General features: G+C 33.5%; 1 protein-coding gene across 2 annotated transcripts in view; it reads left to right on the top strand.

The window, feature by feature from the left end:
- NCAM2 (neural cell adhesion molecule 2) overlaps nt 1-19837 on the top strand; it is a 390639-nt gene that overhangs the window by 280114 nt on the left and 90688 nt on the right. For both annotated transcript variants that reach the window (XM_024562711.3, XM_045196939.2), the window contains exon 9: nt 4326-4476. In XM_024562711.3, the coding sequence (XP_024418479.2) occupies nt 4326-4476 (151 nt within the window). The remainder of the gene's footprint in view (nt 1-4325; nt 4477-19837) is intronic.

Raw genomic sequence — 19837 nt, 5'->3', positions numbered from 1 at the left:
TCAAATCTCAGTCCACACTTCAGTTTACCAGGGTGCATACCTGCGACCCTACCTCACATCTTCACTTACCTCCCAAATGAAACTGTGTTGTGCTTACACAGTACTTTTCTCTTTATTTGTATTCTATTTTAAAACTAATATCTGTTTTCTCTGTTAAACTTGAATTCCACTAAGGGTAGAAATTATTCTGTTTTGTTCAGCATGTACCCCCAGGGCCTTGATGCTAATTGTGGAATAATGGCACAAAAAACTTGTTGACATGATCACTGTTGACATGGCACTAAGTGACATGATCCACATTTCTTTAAAAAATGCCAAAAGGAGACAGTGACTTCAAGAAGGGCTAAAGTAATGAGTGTAAGGAAGAAGAAAGATCGGGAATACTTGCTACTTCAGGTGTGTTGTGCACTACAGCTGGATTCTGAATTTGGCCATACGTTCTAGTAATGTAAGGTCACAAAAATACTGTAACCTGTAAGCATGATTCATTATGTAATTTAAATGTCTAACAATTAAATTTGACAACAAAATATTCACATTGGCACTAAACTGAAAAAGATAGTTATCACAGTTATTTGATTGATGGGTGATTGAAAGGACAGTAACCTACAAGTAATTATTTCATAAAAATATCAAAATATGATTCAAATAAGCAGTTCAGAAACATAGCCCAAATCAAATTTCAGAGAGTGCCTCTCTGTAAGGAACTAGAATAATGGATAGTCAGAGACTTTACTTTTGAATCAGCTACTAGTACAGTGATCAAACCTGGTAATACTAGATGGGCAGCTAACACGTCCATTCACCTGTCCCAATCAAATGCCAGGTGCCATAAGTGAACTTCTAGTAGGTGGTGAATCAGAGCCAATATATAAATGAATTTTCTTTCAGAAATATGTGACACATTTTTGTAGCACAGAGAGATGTCCTTTGGAAGGAATGTCAGATATGAGCAGGAATGACTTGGGCCTTCTAGTGGGAACATTTGAGTTGTGCATTACTATGGCGTCACTGCCAAGTCTGAAAATGGCTTATAATTGCCTGGGGAGTCACACTTTCCCCTAAAGAAATCCCATTCTTCTAAAATTTCTGTTAGATTAATTCATAACTGTTAAATAGCAACATTTCTTGTTTACTAATAGAATGCTAGTTTTATATAGGTGAATAGCCTACCATTTACAATGAGAGAACCTGTTTAGTTTTCAAGGGAGCTGAATTTACCTTTCAATACTGCAAAAGAATAATATTATTTCTGAATGGAAAAATGAAGAATTTGCTTTTAAGATGGTATTTTGTCACATTCTAATAAAGATGATAAATTTAAGTTTTTAACCTATACCAAATAATAACTTAAGAATTATTACATTTTCTTTTCTCAAACTATATGTAAATTTCACCATAACTTCACCATTTACTTTATTCTATTAAAATATAATGGTTTTGTCCTAAGCACTGGTCCAAGTGACTTTCACAGCAAGTGCCACAAAAATGTTCTCATATTTATTGAACTATAATATCACCCTATAAGTGAATTTTCAACAAAACTAAAAAAGGCAATGTGTCCCAAGAAAAGCACAAAATTCAAAGTAATAATTATAAATAATAGATGGTTAAGTATATATAATAACTATAATGTGGAATAAATGTATAAAATATATACTAACTATATAACATAGTCAACCAGGAACTATTTTGAATATAAATTGATTTTTGGCAAAAAGAAATAAAGGAATAGAATCTTGCTGCTTTAATGTGGAAGAGAGAAAGGGGGGATTATTCCAGACAGGTCTTCAGTGAAGGATGCTTATGGAAATCACAGGATATTCATGACAGTACAAGTAATTCAAATTAATTGGCACCAAATTGTAAAGTGTGCTTAGACAGCAAAGTGATGCCATATGGAAGTCCTTAAATGTCAGGCTGAGGGGCAGGAGCTTTATTCGGAAGGGAATACAATGTTATTTATGATTATGGAGCACAGAGGATATGAAACCTTCATAAAGTTGTTATGAGAATTAAAAGTTCGCTTTAAAAAACATATTCTTAGCTTCACAAGAAATAATTTCTGCAGCTGGAATGGTTTTTTGCTACAGAAACACAGGAAGTCGCATAATGTTGATGACTTTTGCAGAGTCAGGGAGTCTTTTTCGGTCACATTCAGCCTCATTGTGATTGTTCTCTCTGAAATCCTGAGACGCCTGTCAATACCCTTTCAAGTCAGCAGCACCATGGAGACTGTAACTGGGAAAAGCAAAAAACAGAGAAGTCTATAAGACACAGTTGCTGAAAATTGGAAATGATAAGGTAGAACAAGATAAATTGTGATTTCTCTTAATTAGGAATTTAAATAGATAAAGATTCAGAAACTAACCCAAAGCAGGTATAGCATGGGACATGGAAAACAATTAGTATCCTTCATGGAAAGAAAGACAAGGCGGAGAAAGCAGGTGAGGGTGGGTGAGGAGGTGATACGTTCGAGTCTGCACACGCCAGATTTAGATACCCACGGAAGGGACTAGTCCTGCAAGTGAGATACCTGACCCCGAAGCTCCAGGGAAAGAGAGAGCCTGGCTAGAGAAAGAGTGACTAAAGATCACCTGTGTAGATGTGGACTGAGCAGAGTGTATTAACAGAAAAGAGAACAGAGTCCAGGACAGAATATAGGGGACTTCAGGGAGGGAGGGGACTGGGACTGAGACCAAAGAGTAATCAAAGACTTGAAATAGAGAAAACCGGAAGGTGGGTTTCTGAAAGCCAGGGCGAGTCAGTGCAAAGGGAAGGAGGATTCATTTCAGTCCAATGATGGACAGAGGAACAGTGAGATAAGGACCAAAGAGTGACTGAGTAATTATTGAAACTTAGTTACTTGCATGACAAATTGGCCGTTTTGCTTTTGGATTTACTCATTCAGAGTTGAACTTTTGTGAATTTTTGCTTTTTTTCTCTCAATTAACTAAATGGATTTGGCATATTAAAAATTGGCAGAACAGAATGTCCTTCTGCTTGAAACCACATACTATTTTTTTTTTGCTATGCTCGAGCGGGGAACGCACACTTGGCCTACAAATTTTGATCTCAGTTGCATAATGCGTCCCTAGTATGTTTCTGTTTCTTTGATTTTTGAAGACTTTCTGATAATGATACATTATGAGTGACTGCTATGATTACATAATAATTGAATGCCTATGTAAAATTAAATAGCAAAAAAAATCATATTGTGCCCCAATCAACTTCATGTTTGAAAAGGAGCTGTAAAACAAGTTTTTTGATATTAATAAAGAAATTGATTAAACACCAATTTTTAATAATACAAAGCACACAAATGTATTAAAACTTAATTGAACTTCAGTCACATAGAAAATTAAACTATTATATTGTTACATAATAACACATATTTCAAAATAAATGTATGCCATGAAATATTTATGAGGCACTAAAACCTCAAATATTGAAAAGAATTGATTCAATAATAGTAAAGTACATTTCAAATAAATTATAAAATGGTAATAGTTCAATATGTTTTCTGATGGTAGAGGTGGAATTTAATTAATGAACTATCTCTGGTTTAATATCTGCTATAAAAGTATTTAAGTGATTTAAGAAAATAATTGTAGGTATGCTAATTTGTTGCACACGAGAATTCTTATTTGAAATAGAATCTATAGACTATTGGATTCTAAGCACTTCCTTTATTTGAGTCAATATTCATGGAGTAAGTAATTAATCATCTTTATATAGTTTCCATTGACTTCCTAAGAATAAGTTAGTACTGTGTTTTAATAATTTATCTGCATCTGGTACTAATTATGCTTATGAACAGTGCTGTTGCATTTATTTAAGAATGAAAACTATAAATTCCTTAAGGCTTTAATTTTCATAAATCTTCATACATTTTCCTTACTTAGTGGATATACAACTAAAGTGCTACAGGGATATTATTTTGATTGGTAGGTTTTAGGCAGAATTGGAAGGCATTGTTCTTATTTTGTTATGTGTGCAAGGAACATAATTGGAAGCCAACAAAACCCTTCCTGGAAGAACATGGAAGCTTTTTAAAAAGCCAGGAGCATACTAAATAAAAGAAGTTGATAAAACTTGTGTTTAAGTTTTAACCACATGTCAGTTTCCCTTTAAGCAAGTGGACGGGTTATATGGGTAAGCTAGTAAGTGTAAGTCATAAATATAGAAACTTTGCATTTTGGAAAAAATGAATGTATGTAAAAGTTTATTTTATTCATCGTGTGTATGATAAATGCCAGGTGCTTGGTCCTCATCTCACACAAAAGAAGCATAAAACCTTTCTTTTCCTGACTCGATGTCAACAGAGCGCAGACGGCCGTATTGAAGTCAAAGGGCAACGTGGAAGCTCCTCCCTGCACATTAGAGACGTGAGGTTGTCGGATTCCGGGAGGTATGACTGCGAAGCTGCGAGCAGAATTGGAGGGCACCAAAAGAGCATGTACCTTGACATTGAATGTAAGTTTTTCTTCATTTTGCATGTTTCTTAAAATAACTTTTTCTGCCTAGAAAAATATGAATTTTTGTAGGAAGGTCAAAATACCTATGTGGTTTGTGGTTCAGTATTTAATGCACAGCTTTAGAAAGAATGCAGTTGCTCAAAGTCAGTTATTGGAGACATCTAGTGGACGTTATGGGACATTGAACAGTGCTGTATGTACTTAATGGTCTTTGTACTGTTATACCTAAAATTTGTGTTTGTTTTTGCAACGTTAAACCTGAAACACAGTATCAACTCAACTATATTATTCATTTTTATTATTAGTTATCAGTAATTGGTCAATGTTTTCTTAGAATCCTAAGTAAGTTTTCATTTCTTACTCAAGGTGTTTTGTTGAATTATTTTACATTCTCATAAGATAGAGTATTTTTAAAATGGTTGAATGTGTCAATACTTACATTTTTATCAAAATAGTGTTTATTATCCAAAAGTGGGGATGATGACCAAGAGAATTGTCAAATAATTATGAAAAATTTTATAACTGAGATTTGGGCAGCGTGAAGGCTACTGTAAAAGGAACCTATGCAGTTGGCCTTAAGCCTTTGCATGTGATTTTAGAATAATTTAGTATATATATCCTTTAAAAAGGAAGAAATTTAAGATTATTCTCAATAAATACCCAGAAATCATCAATGTAGGAAGTTCTCTGATACTTAAAGTGACATAACTGCCTCAGTGGGAATGTATAAGAGACTCTTATTGACAAAAGGTTTTTATGGGATAATTTCTGTAACATTAATATTAATAGAAGATGATGCTGATTGTGAAATAAGATGCATTTTCTAACTGAGAACTCTAGAAAGCAAATATTTTCTTGAGAATGGGTACAAATAATCCATCTAATTTTACATATTCACAAACTGTGCTTGTCAAGAAATTAATGAAAAAGCAATTTTTGTTTAAACTTTCTTTGGAATGTTGTGTTGATTTCAATTTTGTATTAAGGTCAATGATCCATTTTGAGTGTATTTTTGTGTAGTCTGTATATATTCTCTTTCTATACATATATATAAGTCATTCAGCACTATTTATTGAAAATACTTCTCTAGCTAAGGGTTTACTAATATTGTTCTTTCCAAACATTAGTTTTTGCCCTTACTAATTTATATTCTCTATTATATATCTGTTTTCTAGTTTGTTGATTTTGGGTTTAACTTCATTATGTCCATTTTTTCTATGTATCTTAGATTTTCTTATCTCTTTGTTTATAAATTATTTTGAGTATATTTTATTGATTATGTTTTACAGTTGTCTGAATTATCCCCTTTGCCCCCTTCTGCCTAGTACTCCACTTCCCTCCAGTCATCCCCACCCTTAGTTCAAGGCCATGGGTTGTGCATGTAAATACTTTGGCCTCCCCATTGCCTATACTGTTCTTAACATCCCCCAGTCTGTTTTGTACCTACCTAGTTATGCTTCTAAATCTCTATACCTTTTCCCCCATTCTCCCTCCTAGCTGAGAACCCTCCAAATGATCTCCATATCTATGATTCTTTTCCTGCTCTAGTTCTTTGCTTAGATTGTTTTTGTTTTTGTTTGTTAGATTCAGTTGTTGATAATTTAATGTTCATAGTTTTGACCTTCTTTTTCTTAAGAGTCTTTAACATTTCACATAATAAGGGTTTGGTGACGATGAACTCCTTTAGCTTTACCTTGTCTGGGAAGCACTTTATCGGTCCTTCCATCTGTGTGTGTGTGTGTGTGTGTGTGTTTTATTGTTGTTCAATTACAGTTGTCCCCATTTTTCCCCCATTACTCTCCGCTGCCTATGGATTGGAAATGGAGAGTATTATGCTAAGTGTCCTTGTATTCTAAATGATAGCTTTGCTGGATAGAATAATCTTGGTTGTAGGTCCTTGCTTTTCATCACTTTGAATACTTCTTGCCAGGCCCTTCTTGCCTGCAAAGTTTCTTTTGAGAAATCAGCTGACAGTCTTATGGGAATTCTTTTGTAGGAAACTCTCTGCCTTTCTCTTCCTGCTTGTAAAGTTCTCTCTTTATCCTTAAGCTTTGGCATTTTAATTATGATGTGTCTTGGAGTGGCCCTCTTTGGGTCCAACTTGTTTGGGATTCTCTGAGCTTCCTGGATTTGTATGTGTATTTCCTTTGCCAAATTAAGGAAGTTCTCTAAATAAGTTTTCAATTTCTTGCTCTTCCTCTTCTCCTTCTGGCATCCCTATGATTTGGATGTGGGCCCTTTTGGAGATGTCCCAGAGTCTTCTTAAATTCTCCTCATTTTTTTGAGCCACATCTCATCCTCTGTGCTTGGAGTCCCTATCTCCACTCCTGCTGCCTGTCTGGCTATGTTCATAGCTTCTTTAAATCCTTGGTTGCAAGGCTCCTGTCCAGTTCTGGGTGTTTTTCTGGGTGATTTTTCTGGTAGTTCTGGATGTTTTTACTTTTTAAGTTAGTTGTTTTCCTTCTTATGGTTGTGCAATGAGGCAAAGCATGTCTATCTATGCCTCCATCTTGACCAGACTGTTTATAAATTCTTAAGGTGGAATATTAGAGCCATCTTGGGAGGAGCGTGGGTTGATTATCCTTTCCATTGGAATTGGACATATTCTCCTGGCTCATTAAATGTCAAGAACTGTTGAATGCTGTCCTAGATACTGTAAATATGATGTTGTGCAGAGTCTGGGTAATTTGACAACCATCTGGAAAAAGTGTTTTTAAGCAGGTAATCACCCCTAAATTCTGTGTTGCCAGCAGTGATTCAAATCTCATTTGACTCCTGAAGTCTTTGCTGTGCAAGATTGTATCTGTCCTTTGCATGCAAATATCACAGCTTAGGCTGGGATTTCTGTGGTTCTATGCACACAGTTATGGCTCTACCTGTCTGACTCCTCTCTGCAATTGCCTCCAAATTATTCAACCTGTGTTTGCCTTGTTTCCAAAGTATCTCTGTACTTATGAACAAATTTTAGCTCCAGAATGAATTTGAAGCTCCTCAACTAGAGCCTGCCCCATAGACAAAGCCGTTAGAGAAAAACTAAAAGCAGAGAAACTAGTTTTCATTCTCCTCCAAGATTGTGTTCATTCTACAGAAGTCTTAGTTATGTTACTGTTTTTGTTTCTGTTGTTATTGTGTGTTATTTCTAGAGATGTTAATTAGTATTAGTTGGGGAGACAGATTATTAGAGTTTACAGTGCTATTATGGAAAAATTATACATATATGTGTATATGTGTATATTTTTATCTTTATTTATTGTTTTAACCAGGTAAGATGTGACCTTTTATGCCTGACTTCTTTCCTTTTTTTAAAAAAGATTTTATTTATTTGTTTTTAGAGAGGGGAAGGGAAAGAAAAAGAGAAGAGGAGAAACATCAATGTGTAGTTGTCTCATGCATGCCCCCCTGCTGGGGACCTGGCCCACAATCCAGGCATGTGCCCTAGACTGGGAATGGAACTGGTGGCCCTTTGGTTTGCAGGCTGGTGCTCAATCCACTGAGCCACACCAGCCATAGCTATAGTCTATTTTTAATGTATCTTTAAACCATAAAAAATATTTGGTTTCCTTAGTTTCTGGATACAAGAACATAAAATCTTAGTTTGTTTTCAGCAGTTTTTAATTTATGGATTTCCTGTATGTTTTAATTTTGTTTTTATTTTTTAAATCATATGTCCTCAATAAATCATCAGACTGAACAAAAGATTGTTTTAAATTACAAAGTCCTAATATGAGTTCTTTTTTTCTTCTCAGTACATCAATCTTTTGTACAGTGAATTTTGTTTGATTTGACATTTTTTATCTTTACTCCAATTTTAATATTTCTAGAAAATATAATGCATTCAACATATGTAAATCATTTCAAATTTTAAATTGCAAGATAGGATAACTTTAGCTGAGGTTTACAGGTAGATCAATGTTCAGAGCTTTTAACAATACCCTTTACCTATAAAGGGTTGATTCTACTAATATAGACTCAATTTCATGTAAAGCAAACTAAAATGTTTTATATTTTAATGTTGATAAATACAGTATCAGAATTTAATTATCCATTTTCTATTGACATATTTTCTTCTATCTTTTTTTAAAATCTCCAAACGAAAGTCCTCTTGCGGATATGACCCATGTACAAATGCTCTGCTTAAGCTCTCTCCTCTTGCTTTTCCCCATGAAGAATACCCTTTAACTATCCAGTGCAAATTACCTGTGCATCTCTCAGAGTCTAGCTTCCTCTTCCATTAATTTAGATTCCTACTGTATTTCTTCATGTATGTCAATTAGAATTCTCTATTTTTTATAATTAAATTTGCTAATGAGTTCAAGGACAATACTAAATTATGTTGGGAGTCTAGCTCACCATTCCATCCTAACACTACATTTAAGAATAACTTTTTGCTTTAGCATGACATTAATTTGCCCATCAACTTGCCGAACTTCTCTCTTATGTATGTTTGAAGTTACTGCCTTCTAGGTACTTATTATAATTTATTAAAATTGAATCAGGTAAAGAATGTTTATAGTAGATGAATTATAATGCTGTAAAACTCAGAAGTTGTATGTGTATTCTTAAGTAGAAAGTAACATAATTATATTCATCTTAATTTCATTCATTGCTAAATTTCAGATTTTATTCACATGGTAGAAAGAGAGAAAATGTAAAACTGTTATCATTTGCCTATAGTTAGTATTTTGAGGGAGTTTAAAAGTTAATTAATTATTTGCAATATGTAATTATACTCATAATTTAAATTTTAGCCTGCTCTTCTCTTTCAGTTATCTTTCTTGTGAATTAGTTTAATTGTATTTGGAAAGTTTGGACATTTTTATGTAGCTATTTCCAGTATTTGTAATAAATCTTATACTGTTATCATAGGAAGATTAGGAGAAATTTTGGTTGGCTATTGCAACCTAATAACTAAGATTAATACTGAGTATCTAATAAGTTTATTTCTTGGTAATTAAAGCCTGTATTATTATAAGATAAGCTATTTTATTTAGCAGCAAATTTATAATAGTAATAAAACTTTCAGTACCTTACATGTAATGCCATGAGAAGTTATTAGTGTAAATAAATATTTGACTTCAGAAATGATAAGAATATTTTCATTCTGCATCTTTGAAACAAAGTGGTGTAGAAAGTATACAATGTCACACAAAAAAACCCTTATTAGAACCATCTTTAGTGTCTGATTCAAACACCTGCAGTGTAATGGGTAAAAATGAGTGGAAAAGAGTAAAACCATTTACAATTTGATACCAACCACACTTGCTGTAATAGCACTAAATTTAAGGTGCTAAGGAGATTAAGCCTTTTTTGTGTGTGTTCAGCCTCTTTTGTAATTCATCTCGTAGATTCCTTGGCTTCCTGCCAGTTCATTTTCAACATTTCAAAGGAATTACTCTTACTAAGAAGCGGGAGTTGAACTAAAGTTCCAATTTATAAAACAAAGGAGATAACAGGCATGTGATATGTGTTTTAATGCAATAAGCACCAATTACATAGTATGTTTGATTACAATTAGAATATTATTAAGTTTGGTCACTGGGTACTCATTACATATTATCTATTAACTGGACTTAATTATTTTATGTGATAAATTTAATTTAACAGTTACATGGTAACAATGCATGTTAAGAAGTATTGAATTTTTCATTTACACTTTTTTTCTCACTGAGCTCTCTGTCCCTGTTTTTATTCCTTGGTAGACATAATAGGAATATTTGAATGCATTTTCTCCTGTGGTATAAATGTTGTTAGCAATATCAGAAAATTTTAAGGCTATAGGGATATTAATTAATTGTATAACACGGATTCATATCGCTTTCATATTTGCATACATTCCAAAAAATTTAAAAAATCTTTGCTTTGTCACATGATTCTTTTAAGTTTTACAGTCTCAACAGTGATTCTAGTAGTATGATTGGCGGCATGTACAAGATGAGGTAAATAAAATGTGACAATTTTAATATTTAAAAAATATCTCAATAAACACTTAGATAGTAGAAAAACTCCTTGGTCATAGTAGACACACCCTTTTATATCTGTGATTAAAATCTTATGATTCTTTTTCTTACACTCACCAGAATACACTTAAGCTGTTCAAACTTTAAAAGAGCTGGCTCATTTGCAGAAATAAATTGCCTCCAATGCTAGCAACTATTTAGGTTTTATATCCAGTATGATAATTTCAAGGACAACATCTAAGAGAATTAAAATACAAAGCTTGTCTGCATATCCAGAAAATAAGAAAAGAATATTAAAAGAGAAAGGTGTAAAATATTTTACTGCTTAGCTGTATTTTTTAACTCAAACTTTCCATGAACTCTCCAGGATATTTCAAAATATCACATTTCTCACATACTCAGACGCTATCAATTATATTAGTTTTATCACATTTTTGTTTCTACCTGGTAGAGATTGTTTGACTCAAATCACATGTTGTTTAAAAGTACTTCAGACCTTATGATGCTGAAATGTTCTTAAGGACTATTAGGAAAGACCCAACCCCTGGAGAAGCTGAATCTACTTAGGTAGCAGCTTAGAAAGTATTATAAAATAACATACAATTCAATGCACTTGTAATTACAGATGTGGTATAGAGACTATACAAATGAGCAGTGATTGAAAAAAATCTCTTAGAGGTGTAACCTCATCACAATATTTTAAAATGAAACCTGAATATCAGATAATATCGATTCTGTATCTTCACAATTTTGCAACCTATATAGCTCTTTTGACTCACTGTAAGTACTCATATAGATTCCTTTGTTTCATATTTATTTCATCCTGAGTAAAATGTCCTCTCTGTTCCAATATTGTTGACAAGAGACACTGTTTTTGACCCTGTGATAAAGATGAAGACTATCTGATCAAAGCAATATACCTCTTTAAATTATTATTTTTATTATACTGAGTATCTCAAAATACTTCATATGTAACAGGATATCAAATATTCCTTGTTAGGTACATGTAATTCAATGATAACTCTGTTTTATTTTAAATAAAACCATCATTTTATCTTGCTAAAAAGTCTTCTAAAATTATAACAGCAATTATACACCTAATACCATAATATATATTTTGATATACTTATTGTTTCTGTGATTTTCTCTGATTTCATAGCATAACTATTTGTTCCCAGTAATCTTAAATCATCAGTGCAAAACATTGATTTAAATATAGTTTTACCTTGAGCAACATGTCTCATTATGGTTATTTATCTTAATTATTTTAAAGAGGTGTTTATTTTAGATCTTTCTCTATAATAAAGATATGTGAAAGTTCCAGATCATTTTCTCATAAACCAAGGTCATAATGATTTCAGCTGAATATATTCACATACATTTTTTAATTTTATTTTAAATTTTTGATTTACACAATTACATGTTCTTGCCTAGAATGAGTAGAAATTTTTCCACTCTTATGTAATATCAGAGACAAATGTAATTATTTCTAACATCTCTCTTTTTTTGAAGGGGAAAAAAGGAAACACATATTTCTGTTTTCCCAGAAGCTGTTGCAAAGATAGTTTGTTTGTAATAGATACCCTAAAATCTTTATTTTGTGTTTTTCTAAATCTAGAGTTTTATTTTGGGGAAGCAAAATCGAAAGCACTTTTACAGATTTATTCAGTTGGTCTAACTGAATTATAGGTATAGAAGCTACTTGGTTACCTTTCAATGAAATTGACAATAAAACATTTTAAAGTAAACGTAAAAGGTTAAAAAATCCTTCCTTCATTCAATTTTTGTTATATGTGGTATTTCTCATTCATACTATTTGCAGTGTGTTCTTGCTTCTATATATTTTAACTTCTCCAATTTTTAATTTATTAACTTTATTATAAAACAATTATTTATAATTGTTAAACATAACACTATGTTAGCAACTGTTTTCATTATTATCCTGCTAATTTATTAAATTAATATTTTTTAATCCTTAAAATATGCTAGACAGGATGTTCATCCTAGCATGCAGAAACATAAACAAAGAGTACATAGTTTTAGCCCCTAAAAATGCCAACTAACAGTGGAGACCCATGTCAATAAACTATCATTTTAGGGAAGCTGTACATTTTTTCATTTTGTTTACTATGGTGCAATGCTCTGAAAAATGTATCACATATGATTCATTTTCAATCACAACTTGAATTTCCTTTTATGGCTCAATATTTTGCTATACATGTAAAAATAATTAAATTTTGATGATAGCTTATCTCCTTTTTAAAGAGAGAAGTATAATTGAGTGAACATTAAAAATAAAATACATGTCAACATAAACAGTAGTATAGCAGAAAGCAATTATGATCTAAGTTTAGTTAAATAGTACTATGGTTATTTGCAAGTTATAAATATGTGACAGTCGTTACCAATTTTCATTCAAGAGACTTCAAGTGAGGTAGGAAAGGGTGACATATTTCCCTACATTGCAGACTGTTAATTAAGAGGTGATGAATATGAAGGTAAAATGCGACAATAACGATGCCTAATGCAATGCAGTTGTGATCACAGCTCAGTACATCACATGCACCGACAGGTGACACGCACCCTGTGATCCGTTTCCATTGTTGTCCTTATTTCCGGTGGTGCTGCTGTGACTGCAGGCAGTGACACTGAGGGCTTTTGTTTTTTTTTCCCTCTCATGAACTAGGCCGTCCATGATGCATGTGATAAGCAACATTCTAGAATGTACTACCATTCACTTTAAGATAAAAGAGTGGAAATGTTTTAGTGTGCTTTCGATTTGTTTTTAAGTCATGAAGGCTTGGTAGAAATGGGAAGGTTAAGAAATGAATTAATTTTGTGACCTTATTTTTACCATATATAAAGTTAAGGACTTGGACATTATTAAATCAGTACGTAAAAATGTACACTTTACTTGACAGAGTTTTATTCTCAATTCCAATACAGTGACACACTCTGCAGTTGTTTCACACCAACAAACACAAATTGCACAAACTACAAAACGTCCTGCTGCTAAATCCGATTCTGAGGAAACTGACGTTTTTGTTATTTATAAAATAATTTTAACTCGGCTGCATCTCTGTGACCAATACTTCTTTTGACGACTTGGAAATTTTTATGAAAGATTCACTTAAGCTTTGTTTTCTAGATTTATATGTGAAATTGTGCATAATAATAATATTTAAAATACTGTAGCTACTTACGGAAAATTCAATATATAAAGCAACAATAGAGGATAAAATAGCCTTAGGTAGTACAATACTTTTATTAATATTTGTATGCATGATTTAAGGAGAAGAAATAATTAAGACAAGGAAAAAAGTAGTAGAAAGAGAAATCACCTTATATTCAAACTTTTTTATAATCAGTAATACTTATATAAGTAATAAAAGTCAAAATGCGTGCTAGTAGTCACTATAGGCATATCTCGATGTAAATGATGCTTCTGACTCCAGGGCCATAAAATATGCTGAGATTCATGTATCATTTGGTTGTTCAACTTTAGTATGGAAACTGCACATCGAGTACTGTGGTTAAATTGGCAATAAACACACATCTAATTTAGTATTCCGTGTAGCCATTAGAATTCCCATGACACATGGATTGAATCTAGTTAATTGCCATAGCTGATTCTGCATATGAGTGAACATACAGTAGAACTGGGTCTATGAAATTACTAATTGAATCATCCCCTAAATGTGCCAAAGGATATATTAGCTTTTATTCCCTTGGTAGTTTCCCCCAGCATAAATCAAATGAGAACATTTAATGACTGAACAAAGCATCAAGGTATCTTAGACATTAAAGAGAAAAAACATATGCAGTTAATTCTTAGCTAATTTAAGGGGCTGGCTTCTTCACAAAATAGGCACTAAGAGCCAATGAAAGAAAATGTATTATTATAGAATTAACACTGCATTAAAGTCCTAAGTTCTGTGATTTTAGGAGAGTCAAACAGATGCCTATATACTCTCCTGTTAAATGGATCATTTATAGCTGGAGTGTGTAATTACCCTGGTTTCATTTATTAATTTATTATTTACTGAGTATATACTGAGTAGCAAATACATAAATTCAGGTGCTGTAGAGAACGCAAGAAAGGCAACATTGCCCTTTCTCTCAGAGGATTTATGCTTTAATTAGGGATGTGGAAGATACACAGTGACATTAAGATGAAATACATCAAAAAGTGATTAGACGGGTGAGACAGCCAGGCAAAGGCCTGGAAGAAGGAAAGGTTGGGGTGATTACAGTTTAAGGAACTAAGTTAACCCAGATGGAGATCAGGCCAGAGGAAATGCATAGAACAGCTAATGTAGAACTTTATAAACCATCATAATTTTTTTCTGGTTTAAGAAATCTTAGGAAACTTTTGGAAAACTTTACTGGTAGGCCAGTAATTGAGGAAAGACAGAGCTTCCAAAGTCAACCAGGTAATGATTATGACCTGGAACATGGATGTGGTAATGGCAATGGAGAGAAATGAATGTCAAAGCTTTTAAAATAGAATAGTCTACTACCCATTAGAATAATTGTTGCTATTATTTGTGTTTCTTAAAAATCTAATATTAAAGAAAATATATTTGAAATTTTATACCACACCACAGAGTACGATGACTAGAAAACGAGACAATATTTCACCACAGTATATACGTATTTGGAGAGAATGTAAGACAGAATTCAATAATCCCAATACTGTTTTAGAAGGACAAAAGACTTTAAAAGACTTAAATGTATTTTTCATTGTTTGTAAATCTCACCATTTGTCATCCTTTTCAATTTGATTCACCCACTGGGTAATGTATAGTGAGTTTGTATAGTGAGTTCCCTGGTTCTGTTACTCATAAAACTCGAAATCCAGGTCAGATATTTCCATATTTTAGTTTCCAGAGCTTGTTGTATTTTGTCATCAGCTTCAGCCTTCTCAGGAGCAGGCAGCATTCTGGAACCCAGGCCAGCCCTCAGCAAGGGGTAAGACTTCACTCAGGTCATGGGGGCCTGCCACAAATAAACCATGTTCAGGGGGGAAAAGCCTTCAGAGCCTGGGGGGAGATGACAAGAGAAAGTGAAAAGCTTGTATCAAGAAGTCATCAAGTCGGGATGCCTTGTACAATGACAGGAGTGTAGTGACAAGTGCTGGCCACATGTTCAGCTCTCAGTCTCATCAATAAGGCAAAAATTTAGTAAAACAAAAAGTGCGTTTGTCAAAACAGAAGTGACTTGTCACCAAGTCTGAAGGCAGTCTTAAAAGTTTCTATGATGTCTCCTGGTATGCCTGGAATATAACTTTCCTGACCCCAACACTGAGAAAAGGACAAATTCAGATGCTAGTACACTTTGTTATTTATTCTTATGCCGGAAATTCTAAATAAGAGATTCACTCATGGTCATGTTGAAATGTTCTTGCTCATCTCTCTGCCCACGTAGCTGCCATTTAATAAAATCTAAATAATTTCTCTTTAGAGATTATCCCATTGTGATAACAGCTAACCTGTATTCATTTTCCATCCAATTTTACATATTCATCTTCTTAGAGTCTATAAATAATGTATACATGTTTATTAATCATATAATCATTACATAGAAGATTGGGGGCCTAAAGATAATCTACATCCCAATATTTTCACCACAAAGTACCTCTTATATTATTTCCTCTCATGCATTCCCCAGTTTTAAAAATATTAACTTATTAAAGTAAGATTTCTTGAAGAAGGATTATTCTTCATTTTAATTATGTATAATGCATATCTATATAGATGCAAGTATGTGTCTGTGTGTAGTAAACTATGAACCAGAGGCATTTATGAACATACAATAATTAACATTACTTCAAATGGTTTATATAATTCTAACAAAAAGCAAATGTCACCCTTTATGTGGTTCAATGCCTCTTTATAGATGGTAAATACGATAATCTTCTTTCTATGTATATATTTACTTTATCGTGTTCTTGTCCCTGTTCTTGTTTTCCTCTTCTTCTTCTGACCCCCTCTCTCTTCTCATTCTCCCTCTCCAGTTTTAGGGATTTTATTTTCTTCTAAGTAAGATTAATTTCCTGAGTCTTTAAGCAGCATTTATTCAAGAATATGTTGCTAAAATTCGGTCCTTGCCATAAAATCTTTAGTATGGAAAATGAGTACTCTGCCCCAGAATACATTTCGTTTTACATCTTAGCTTCTCACACGTAAGCATAGAAATAGGAGAAGCAGAGATGATTTTAATGGTCGCACTTTATCGGCGTGGCCTGGAGATAAGTGAGTGTGCAGTGTGCACTCTTTTTGAGCACAGTCCTTCTCACATGCATTATACATTTCCTGTATGGCTTAAGTACAATACACAGGTCATAGTAAAGTACTTCCCTGATTACTTGGTATAATCATTTCACACAATTCCAAAGAGGAATAACACCATTAATGGTCTGTAGAGACGACTCTCAGAGAATCTACTTACAGTTTTTAATGGAATAACTGGCACAGCAGTGTGGTTGCAGGAGATGAACATAAAGAGCCAGAAGGTGGTGGACTTGACTCTGGCACCGCATTCCCAGATATCCCAGAGCAAGGGTTTTTTTTAATGTACAATAAAGATTTGTTGACGACTTCATGTTCCTTTCCAGATACTATACCTTATGATATCTGTCCAATTCTGCTTAACTTAAAATGACCACGTTCATAAACGTGTTGCATATTTAACTGTTTATAGGTAAATGCTATAAATACAAAGATCACTTTTTAATACAATGAGAACTTGGTGAATTCACACAGTTAAATATAAAACTTCCATTTCTTTCCTGTCTGATAGTTTGGTTAGGTAAGGTTCCAATTTTGTGTTTAAAACTTAAAATAATTCTAATACTTCAAATATAGAAAATTACAGAAAATAACCCAATAGTTGTTATTGCTGTCGTATTTGATTCAAATCTGTCTTTGGCATTCCCTCTTAAAGGGAAGACACAAACGAGTTTTCCTTTTAATTATCTTCTTGGATACACCCTTTCTTTTGTCAAAGAGGAATTATTCTGACACCCTTTCAATGGTAAGAACGGCTTTATTTAAGTCTGTGGCAATAGGAGTCGAGACTATTGCAACAGGGAGACAGATTCACTTCATCACCAAATACTACGACAACTGGGATTTAAGCCAATGAGCAGAGTGACAAGAGGCAGTGAATGGAAAATTTCTAAGGGGAACTTGATTAAGTTTCAAGGACAGTGTGAGTCTTGCTAAACTGTCCTCATAGTGTTCTTGCTCAAAGCAGGTCATGTGCATAGACATTAAGGTTAGCTAATATGGAGGTTGATCACATACCAACAATAATAAGATATCAAGGGTGAAGGATTCTCACTAAACTGGCTACGCAGACTCATTCCTGCATGCAGACCAGGGACGAGGTCTAAGGACAAGGCAGAAACCCCTCCCCCCAGTAAAATAGCTTACAGCAACCTGACTAAAGTTTCATCAGGGAAGTGCACGTGCCGCTTTCCAGGCTTCTTATTGTTACCAGACACTTTTTGAAGGTAATCTCTACCTCCCCACCCATTCATCCAGTGGATAACGTACAGGGTTGGGCAAAAGTAGGTTTATAGTTTTTCATATGGAAATTAATACAATGATTAATGAATAATAATACTAGAAGAAACACTATTTTGTATCCTCACAACTATAAACCTACTTTTGCCCAATTCTATATTTCTGTCTTATCACCATTCAGATTTACCTGAATTTCCTTCTGTACTCTTCTCAGATAAATTTTTTTCTAGAGGTTCTTTCTATTTACTGCAATTAAAATTTTGATGGCAGTGTTTAGAACAAATTACAATAGACTTCAATAGAACATGGAGGACATTTAATGCCTTAAGGAATGTTTGCATAACTTTGCAGTCCTTCACTTTATAGTTCATGAATTAATATCCCCCATGCATAGAAAACAGACACAAAACCTAGGCAAAGAAGGCAACTTTAAGGTGAAGATTCATCCTTGCCTATCTTTATGTTGTCATAGATAGAAAAACAGACAGATAGATACATAGATCAGTATATACATACTATCTACCCACTGATACTACCTATCTATCTATATATATGTATATATATGATAACACACACACACACCCCTATATAAATTCCGGTCTTTCCTCAGTTCTGCCTATGCCATATTTCTACCTCCAATGACTTTCCTTTTTTTAAATTTATTTCCTCTGTATAATATTTGAAGGTTTTCTAATGCAAAAATACCTAGTTTTCTGGAAAAGCCTAGTTTTTTGAAACTTACACATTTTGATTTATCAAAGAAAAATAGGGCTACATTTTTCTTACCCTGAAATCCTAATGTGTGGCCTTTCCCAGAACCACATCCTTCTTCAAACGGTGGTCTAACCCCTGTTGTTTGATGGCAGTGCCTGCCCATCTAACCCCAGGGAGTATTACTGTGATGCTACTATTTTGATATTTACAAAACATACCATATCCAGGAATCTAGTTTTTGCTTTATCACGGATGTGAAATATCAATATTTTGTTGCCTCACCCCACAAACACGTTTTTTAATGTGGCTTTCAGCGTAGCATGTATAGACTGTGGCACATTTGCATTCAGCATCAGTAATTCTGAATTAAATTCCCACTGAGATCATAGGCAAGCAATTAGTGGCAATTGCTTGCTTTTATTAAAAAAAATACAGCCTTAAACTTATGGTTACATTATAATAATATAATACTGATACACACAGATGCCATATTGGGGACAGAGTAGACTGTGAGTCTGCTATTAGAGTTCTATTAACATGTATGGTTTTCATACTGGGCTAAATTTTATGCAAATAAACTATTCATAAGCCTCTCCCTAAAATATTATAATGTTAAATATATTATATTTGTGCATATAAGCAGTAGTAACATCTTTTGTAGGTACATGTAGATATAGATAGAAGCTTAGCTATTTGCTTTGAATATCAGAGTTTTAGTCTCTCTTACAATTACTCCCCTAAGTTTTTACACACTCTTAGATTTTCCAGTGAATCTTTGAGGGCCTTGAAAAATTTCTGTACCTACACCTTGAAAACACCTGTTCAGGTTAACTAAACTGGTAAATGTGTTGAATTGAAAATTAATTGACTGTTTAATTTCCAGTAAATTTGATGTACAGGTTTTGAGAACAAAGTAAGCATCTTATACTGTGTAAGTCATCAAGAATATAATTGTGAGCAAGACACGGCCTAATCCATGAGACTCAGATCGTTTGGTGGAGAAACAATCAGATAGCCCCTTCTGATGGCTATGAGTATGCTGAGGAAGCACAAAGAACCTGTGGGAGCACAAAGCAGGGAATCTGAGCCACCACTGATGGCTGTGGAAAGACAGTGTTTAGGGAGTGTGGAGCTGAGTTTTGAAGGCAATCAGGTGAAA

Source organism: Desmodus rotundus, chromosome 2 (genome assembly GCF_022682495.2).
Source record: "Desmodus rotundus isolate HL8 chromosome 2, HLdesRot8A.1, whole genome shotgun sequence".
Lineage (NCBI taxonomy): Eukaryota > Metazoa > Chordata > Mammalia > Chiroptera > Phyllostomidae > Desmodus > Desmodus rotundus.
The sequence above is the reverse complement of the archived record's forward strand: the minus strand, read 5'-3'. Positions and strand labels throughout refer to the sequence as shown.